General features: G+C 52.2%; 1 protein-coding gene across 2 annotated transcripts; it reads right to left on the minus strand.

The window, feature by feature from the left end:
* Positions 1 to 4065: 4065 nt before the first annotated feature.
* Positions 4066 to 8424, minus strand: LOC147655970 (uncharacterized). 2 transcript variants are annotated; one of them, XM_086864258.1, is made up of 2 exons: positions 5796 to 8424; positions 4066 to 5393 (listed from the first exon to the last, which is right to left on the minus strand). In XM_086864258.1, exons 1-2 carry the CDS (start codon positions 8184 to 8186, stop codon positions 4536 to 4538), a joined length of 3249 nt encoding a protein of 1082 aa, XP_086720384.1. In that variant the 5' UTR covers positions 8187 to 8424; the 3' UTR covers positions 4066 to 4535. The 2 variants fall into 2 exon arrangements, with proteins under 2 accessions (XP_086720384.1, XP_086720377.1); XM_086864251.1 differs by having other exon boundaries at positions 4238 to 5192; positions 5595 to 8408.
* Positions 8425 to 8896: the final 472 nt, after the last annotated feature.

The raw sequence follows: 8896 nt of genomic DNA on the forward strand, positions 1-8896 counted from the left end.
GTGTCTGCTGGCCACATTCCTGCATGTCCAGGCTAACCTGGCTCATGGTCTCAGAGCTCAGGTGCTGGGCTGAGTCCAGCTGAGCTTGGCTGCAGCTTGGGCTGGAAGCAGGGGACGAGATCGGGACCAATTCCCTTTCTCCTCCTGGAGCTGCTGCATCTTCTTCTGCAGCCATGCTCTGCTCCAGGTTCCTTTGCTCCGGTGTCTGCTGGGCCCATTCCTGCATGTCCAGGCTCACCTGGCTCATGGTCTCAGAGCTCAGGTGCTGGGCTGAGTCCAGCTGAATTTGGTTGCTTGCTATGGGTCTGTATGTTGCACGGACAGACCTGTCTGTCTGTGCTGTTGGAATGTTCTCTCCCATGCCAGGAGATGCTGGTGCCTTTTCCACTGCAGGAGGCAGAGGCTTGGTGGCTTCCTCCTCCCCAGCAGTAGCAGCTGAGGCAGCAGCAGCTGTTGTCTCAGTGTCCAAGCGACTCCTTGGGGCAGGAGAAGCGCTGGGCAGGTCATGTGCTGCCTCTCCCATCTCCTGGGTTCCCACACTGCTGGGAGAGCTGGGCTCCAGCTGAGTACCAGTGTGGCCATTCTTGTCTTGCTCCTGGGAGACCTCTGCGTCTATCTCATCTTCTTCTCTTTGGAACACGTGTGGATGGCCTTGCACGTCTTCTTCCAAAGGTGAGTCTTTCTGGTATCCTTCAGCTTCCCACAGGGACAGCTCCTGGCCTGTCACATCTCCTTCCCAGCAGGACAACTCTTGGTATGTCTCATCATCTTCCTTCTCCTGCATCTCCTGAACTAGCACACTTTCTTCCCACTGGTATAGCTCTTGCTGTGTGCCATCTCCCCCCTGGTGGAACTCTTGGGGTTTCACAGCTTGCTGTGTGGAAAATTCCTGCACCACCGCTTCTTGCCATTGGTAAAACTCCTGAGCTGTTACTTCTTCCCACAGGCAGAGCTCTTGGCCACTAAGAGCTCCACACTGGGAAAGCTGTTGCTCCACCTCGTGTTGCCTCTCTTTGTCCATGTTGGTCAAGGGCCCCTCCTCCTTCTCAGTCTCCAAGAGCGGCAGGACTGAGCTACCCCCTGCTCCCAACCAGTGCCCACTGAGGGCCTGCTTTTCAGCCAGCTGGGCAAGGGGCTGGGTGCCTCGGAGTTGGGGCTCACCTTATCTTGCTGTGTCTCGGACTTTCTGTAGCGCGAGATCCCGAGAGTTGCTGCCTTGCGACACGGTGGCTCTCACGGGACTGGCCACTGCAAGGTTCTACAGCCCCTGTACACCCCTGCAGGGCGTGGCTCCGCCGTGTCACAAGGCTCTCTGGGCACCGCAAGGTTCCACATCGCCAAGGGCCCTGACACATCACGCCTGTGTTGCCAAGGGCCACACCCGCAGCCCTTCAACGGTCAAAGCCGCTGCAGGTGTCATGGAGCAGCCCCTGGGCTTGTGGGCTTCTAGCCCCTTGTTATCATCTGCTTATTAAAATGATCCAAAATGCCTCTGCCCAAATTAAGGTGCAAACCACATCACACTCCCAAGCCAGTAGGATGGGTTTTAATGAACACTAAATGAGAGAGAAAGACAGAGAGAGAGAGAAAGAGAAAAAGAGTAACAGAGACAGATTAAGTAGAAACCCTCACTGCTCTGTGCATGCCAGTAGAGTCCCCTTGATGCTGTCCATCGGGTCTTCTTGGTGCTGAGGGTGCCCCAAAAACCTGCAGTTCAGTGGACTAATACACATTTGGGCCAGGCGGGAATGCCCAAGTACCTCCCATGGCAGGGGCCAAGTTTGACAGTCTCCTGCAACAGACTCTGGATCTGTTGCATCTCTTTGTATCATGTGTAAAGCAATGTGAGGTGTAGAGGTAGAAAGAAATAGGAAAAAGGTCTCAGAGAGAGAGCAGGAGAGCAGAAGCTTATCAGGCAAAGAACCAGGTGGTCTTTAAGGCCTTTCCTAAGCCAAAGCATTCCATGATTCTAGATGATGTGTGGATGTGTATATTAATTTGATATTACTATTAATATTATTATCATTATAACTATTTTATTTATTCATTATACTATTATTTCATTTTCTTCTTTATATTTTCTAGTTCTTCTTCTTCTTCCTAGACTTATTATTTACTACTAGTAGAATTTTTTCCTCTTCCCTTCTTCCTCTTCTTCCTCTTCTTTTTATTCTCTTTCTTTTATTTCACCTTATTCATTTTATTCATATTTTTCTTCTTATTTTTCTTGTTCTTTTTATTCTTATTTTTCATATCCTTCTTATTCCTAGACTTCTTCTTCTTATTATTTACTGCTACAATTTCTTCCTCTTACTCTTCTTACTCTTCATCTTTCTTACTGCTGCTACTATTTCCTCTTCTTCTTTATCCTCTTCTTCTTTTTCCAATTTTTGTTCTTATTTCTTCTTCTTCTTTCCTACTGCCATTTCTTCATCTTCATCTGTCTTAAAGCCAACTTTCATTTGTTTTGGAAGAGCTGTGTGTGTCAAAGAGTCGTGCAGTGTGCCTGGGGAGCAATACCTCCTGCCTGTTCCTATTCCTCATGGACGAAATCCCAAAGGATCAGCATGCAGTCCTTTCCGGGTTAGAGGAAATGGCCTTAGTTTCCACCAGGGGAAGTTCTGATTCAAGACCAGAAACACTTTTGCCCTGAGTGAGTGTGTAAGAGACGGTCCCAAGATTCTCTCATCTGTCTCTCAACCAATTGAAGGACAGAGACAGACCCTGAATATCACAAAGGACTCGGTACAGGGGCTCTGGCCTGGTTGAGGTGGATGTTTGCCAAGTGATTGTTTGCAGGTACCGTGCTTGCTGTGCTACCACGGTACACTGCCCTCGCTCTGGCTGGCGAGTACAGACTTGTACCCCACACCTGCCCCCCTTAGCAATGGGCCTCTTCACCATGCTCATCAATCTCCTCTGGTTTTTGCCTTGTGGCCCTCGCTTTGTAAAAGACTGTAAAATACACCCCAAAACTTCCTTGCATTTGAGATCTCCCCAACGGACAGAAGACCCTGCATCGGTGGACGGCTGAGTGGACTTCGACGTTGGCAGCTATAATCCCCTTAGTCTCTTTTCCTTATGCTTTGCTTTCTCCTCTTTTCCCTCTATCGCATATTAGTGCTGATGAGCACTCAATAAACTGTGTGTTTTGCTGTTGAAGTCCCTGGTTTGCTGATAATCTTTTGTACTCTAAGACCGACTAAAAGAACCACATCAAGAATCCCACCTTGCAGATCCTGACAGAGTGGTCAAAGCCCTTGATGCATCTTGTGATACCTGATAGTGATGCCCTCTGCCCTTTGGGACAGTGTGGCAGTGGGGTTCTGAGACCTCTTGTGTGGTATGGCCTGGTTGAGCATGGAGGAATAATGGGGATGGGTACGATGGAGTGCCCAAAGATATATTTGAATTACCACAGGGTAATTGTGGTCTGAGGGGCTGCATCCAAAGACCAGGGGATGCGGTGAACTTCACAATAGACAGGGTTCCCTGGGGGCAGGTGTCTGATTGTGACCGCAGGACAGGGGTTTTGACCTTAAAAGTCTAAGGTTCTGCCTATTTTGGGATGACTCCATTAGCATCCCCCCAGCACCCCGCCTTCCAAGGCCCCAGGTTTACTCCCTCCATGTCAGGAACCCAGTCCAAGGTATGACCTATCCCAGCTGATTAAGTTCCCACAGGACAGCTGCAAAGAAATGTGATGTAGAGAAACAGAGAGAGCAAGACAGCAGGAGGTTATCAGGAAAAGAACTAGACGAGCTTTAAAGCCCTTCCCCAGCCAAACCATCCCATGATTCTAGGTGATGTGTGGATGTGTATATTAACTTGATAATACTAGTAATATTATTATCATTATAATTATTTTATTTATTCACTAGACTATTATTTAATCTTCTTCTTATTCCTAGACTTATTATTACTATTTACTACTACTACTACAACTACAGTTTCTTTTTCTTACTCTTCTTACTCTTCTAATTCTTCTTATTCTTCTTACTCTTCTTATTCTTCTTACTCTACTTACTCTTCTAAATCTTCTTATTTTTCTTACTCTTCTTATTCTTCTTACTCTACTTACTCTTCTAAATCTTCTTATTTTTCTTACTCTTCTTATTCTTACTCTACTTACTCTTCTAATTAGTCTTATTCTTCTTATTCTCTTTTTTCTTTGTATCTTATCTTTCTTATTCCTTGACTTCTTATTCTTATTTACTACTGCTACAATTTCTTCTACTTAATCTTCTAACTCTTCTTATTCTTCTTATTTATCTTATCTTCCTTATCCTTCTTATTCTTCTTATTCCTAGACTTATTAAATACTACTATACCAATTTCTTCCTCTTCTTACTCATCTTACTCATGTTCCTCGTCATACTCTTCTTAACCTTCTTATTTTTCTTAGTTCTTCTTACTGCCACTACCATTTCTTCACCTTCTTTGGATGGTTTTTGCTGTCTTAAAGCCTCACGATGGTGGGTGGGCTGCAGGCCAGCTGCCATCTGCAGGGCCTGTGCTGGCGCCAGCAGCGGGCACTAGTCCTCGAGCTGTGGTGCGAGGCAGGGACAGCAGCACAGTCTGCGCAGAGCCCGCAGTGCCCGCCTCACGCGTGAGGGTCGTTTCCTATGGGGGCCTGGCTGGCACTCACCCCAGGCCTCCCGAGGCTTGGGCACTGGGAGCTCTTCTCCTGCAAAGCCTCCTTGTGTTCGCTCGCTGGCTTGTTCATGGAGCTCCAGGAGGCTCACTCCATCCCCGTTGTCGTCCTCGGGCAGGAGGGGCTTGACCGTGATGCTGTGTGCGCTCGGACTGTGCCAGTTGCCCTGCTTGAGCTCTCTGTCACGGTAATCTTCAAAGCTTGACTGTGTGGAGGGTAGATTACCGTTCTCTTCGGGCACCTCCAGGCTGCTGAAGTCTTCCTCTCTGGCAAATCTTTGGTCAAAGGACTCCTCCCAGTCCGACGCTTCTTGGCAACTAGCGAATTCTTCTTGAGTAAACTCTTCCACTCTGTATTCTTCCCAGTTAGAAAGTAGGCTGGATAATGGGATGGAGGAGCAGCTTGGACTGTATGGAGCAGGGATTAAGACCAATTCCCTTTCTCCTGGAGCTGCTGCATTTTCTTCTGCAGCCATGCTTTGCTCCAGGTCCCTCTGCTCCGGTGTCTGCTGGCCACATTCCTGCATGTCCAGGCTAACCTGGCTCATGGTCTCAGAGCTCAGGTGCTGGGCTGAGTCCAGCTGAGCCTGGCTGCAGCTTGGGCTGGAAGCAGGGGACGAGATCGGGACCAATTCCCTTTCTCCTCCTGGAGCTGCTGCATCTTCTTCTGCAGCCATGCTTTGCTCCAGGTCCCTCTGCTCCGGTGTCTGCTGGCCACATTCCTGCATGTCCAGGCTAACCTGGCTCATGGTGTCAGAGCTCAGGTGCTGGGCTGAGTCCAGCTGAGCCTGGCTGCAGCTTGGGCTGGAAGCAGGGGACGAGATCGGGACCAATTCCCTTTCTCCTCCTGGAGCTGCTGCATCTTCTTCTGCAGCCATGCTTTGCTCCAGGTCCCTCTGCTCCGGTGTCTGCTGGCCACATTCCTGCATGTCCAGGCTCACCTGGCTCATGGTCTCAGAGCTCAGGTGCTGGGCTGAGTCCAGCTGAGCCTGGCTGCAGCTTGGGCTGGAAGCAGGGGACGAGATCGGGACCAATTCCCTTTCTCCTCCTGGAGCGGCTGCATCTTCTTCTGCAGCCATGCTTTGCTCCAGGTCCCTCTGCTCCGGTGTCTGCTGGCCACATTCCTGCATGTCCTGGCTAACCTGGCTCATGGTCTCAGAGCTCAGGTGCTGGGCTGAGTCCAGCTGAGCCTGGCTGCAGCTTGGGCTGGAAGCAGGGGACGAGATCGGGACCAATTCCCTTTCTCCTCCTGGAGCTGCTGCATCTTCTTCTGCAGCCATGCTTTGCTCCAGGTCCCTCTGCTCCGGTGTCTGCTGGCCACATTCCTGCATGTCCAGGCTCACCTGACTCATGGTCTCAGAGCTCAGGTGCTGGGCTGAGTCCAGCTGAGCCTGGCTGCAGCTTGGGCTGGAAGCAGGGGACGAGATCGGGACCAATTCCCTTTCTCCTCCTGGAGCTGCTGCATCTTCTTCTGCAGCCATGCTTTGCTCCAGGTCCCTCTGCTCCGGTGTCTGCTGGCCACATTCCTGCATGTCCAGGCTCACCTGGCTCATGGTCTCAGAGCTCAGGTGCTGGGCTGAGTCCAGCTGAGCCTGGCTGCAGCTTGGGCTGGAAGCAGGGGACGAGATCGGGACCAATTCCCTTTCTCCTCCTGGAGCTGCTGCATCTTCTTCTGCAGCCATGCTTTGCTCCAGGTCCCTCTGCTCCGGTGTCTGCTGGCCACATTCCTGCATGTCCAGGCTAACCTGGCTCATGGTGTCAGAGCTCAGGTGCTGGGCTGAGTCCAGCTGAGCCTGGCTGCAGCTTGGGCTGAAAGCAGGGGACGAGATCGGGACCAATTCCCTTTCTCCTCCTGGAGCTGCTGCATCTTCTTCTGCAGCCGTGCTCTGCTCCAGGTCCCTCTGCTCCGGTGTCTGCTTGGCCCATTCCTGCATGTCCAGGCTAACCTGGCTCATGGTCTCAGAGCTCAGGTGCTGGGCTGAGTCCAGCTGAGCCTGGCTGCAGCTTGGGCTGGAAGCAGGGGACGAGATCGGGACCAATTCCCTTTCTCCTCCTGGAGCTGCTGCATTTTCTTCTGCAGCCATGCTTTGCTCCAGGTCCCTCTGCTCCGGTGTCTGCTGGCCACATTCCTGCATGTCCAGGCTAACCTGGCTCATGGTCTCAGAGCTCAGGTGCTGGGCTGAGTCCAGCTGAGCCTGGCTGCAGCTTGGGCTGGAAGCAGGGGACGAGATCGGGACCAATTCCCTTTCTCCTCCTGGAGCTGCTGCATCTTCTTCTGCAGCCATGCTTTGCTCCAGGTCCCTCTGCTCCGGTGTCTGCTGGCCACATTCCTGCATGTCCAGGCTCACCTGGCTCATGGTCTCAGAGCTCAGGTGCTGGGCTGAGTCCAGCTGAGCCTGGCTGCAGCTTGGGCTGGAAGCAGGGGACGAGATCGGGACCAATTCCCTTTCTCCTCCTGGAGCTGCTGCATCTTCTTCTGCAGCCATGCTTTGCTCCAGGTTCCTTTGCTCCGGTGTCTGCTGGCCACATTCCTGCATGTCCAGGCTAACCTGGCTCATGGTCTCAGAGCTCAGGTGCTGGGCTGAGTCCAGCTGAGCCTGGCTGCAGCTTGGGCTGGAAGCAGGGGACGAGATCGGGACCAATTCCCTTTCTCCTCCTGGAGCTGCTGCATCTTCTTCTGCAGCCATGCTCTGCTCCAGGTCCCTTTGCTCCGGTGTCTGCTGGGCCCATTCCTGCATGTCCAGGCTCACCTGGCTCATGGTCTCAGAGCTCAGGTGCTGGGCTGAGTCCAGCTGAATTTGGTTGCTTGCTATGGGTCTGTATGTTGCACGGACAGACCTGTCTGTCTGTGCTGTTGGAATGTTCTCTCCCATGCCAGGAGATGCTGGTGCCTTTTCCACTGCAGGAGGCAGAGGCTTGGTGGCTTCCTCCTCCCCAGCAGTAGCAGCTGAGGCAGCAGCAGCTGTTGTCTCAGTGTCCAAGCGACTCCTTGGGGCAGGAGAAGCGCTGGGCAGGTCATGTGCTGCCTCTCCCATCTCCTGGGTTCCCACACTGCTGGGAGAGCTGGGCTCCAGCTGAGTACCAGTGTGGCCATTCTTGTCTTGCTCCTGGGAGACCTCTGCGTCTATCTCATCTTCTTCTCTTTGGAACACGTGTGGATGGCCTTGCACGTCTTCTTCCAAAGGTGAGTCTTTCTGGTATCCTTCAGCTTCCCACAGGGACAGCTCCTGGCCTGTCACATCTCCTTCCCAGCAGGACAACTCTTGGTATGTCTCATCATCTTCCTTCTCCTGCATCTCCTGAACTAGCACACTTTCTTCCCACTGGTATAGCTCTTGCTGTGTGCCATCTCCCCCCTGGTGGAACTCTTGGGGTTTCACAGCTTGCTGTGTGGAAAATTCCTGCACCACCGCTTCTTGCCATTGGTAAAACTCCTGAGCTGTTACTTCTTCCCACAGGCAGAGCTCTTGGCCACTAAGAGCTCCGCACTGGGAAAGCTGTTGCTCCACCTCGTGTTGCCTCTCTTTGTCCATGTTGGTCAAGGGCCCCTCCTCCTTCTCAGTCTCCAAGAGCGGCAGGACTGAGCTACCCCCTGCTCCCAACCAGTGCCCACTGAGGGCCTGCTTTTCAGCCAGCTGGGCAAGGGGCTGGGTGCCTCGGAGTTGGGGCTCACCTTATCTTGCTGTGTCTCGGACTTTCTGTAGCGCGAGATCCCGAGAGTTGCTGCCTTGCGACACGGTGGCTCTCACGGGACTGGCCACTGCAAGGTTCTACAGCCCCTGTACACCCCTGCAGGGCGTGGCTCCGCCGTGTCACAAGGCTCTCTGGGCACCGCAAGGTTCCACATCGCCAAGGGCCCTGACACATCACGCCTGTGTTGCCAAGGGCCACACCCGCAGCCCTTCAACGGTCAAAGCCGCTGCAGGTGTCATGGAGCAGCCCCTGGGCTTGTGGGCTTCTAGCCCCTTGTTATCATCTGCTTATTAAAATGATCCAAAATGCCTCTGCCCAAATTAAGGTGCAAACCACATCACACTCCCAAGCCAGTAGGATGGGTTTTAATGAACACTAAATGAGAGAGAAAGACAGAGAGAGAGAGAAAGAGAAAAAGAGTAACAGAGACAGATTAAGTAGAAACCCTCACTGCTCTGTGCATGCCAGTAGAGTCCCCTTGATGCTGTCCATCGGGTCTTCTTGGTGCTGAGGGTGCCCCAAAAACCTGCAGTTCAGTGGACTAATACAC

The sequence above is a fragment of the Cyanistes caeruleus genome, chromosome 1 (assembly GCF_971803275.1).
Source record: "Cyanistes caeruleus chromosome 1, bCyaCae1.hap1.1, whole genome shotgun sequence".
Lineage (NCBI taxonomy): Eukaryota > Metazoa > Chordata > Aves > Passeriformes > Paridae > Cyanistes > Cyanistes caeruleus.

Coding starts and splice junctions, on each gene's coding strand:
- LOC147655970 (XM_086864258.1), bottom strand. CDS start 8,186: ATGGACAAAGAGAGGCAACACGAGGTGGAGCAACAGCTTTCCCAGTGC. Junction 5,394..5,795: donor GCTCTGAGACCATGAGCCAG/GTTAGCCAGGAC, acceptor ACCATGAGCCAG/GTTAGCCTGGACATGCAGGA.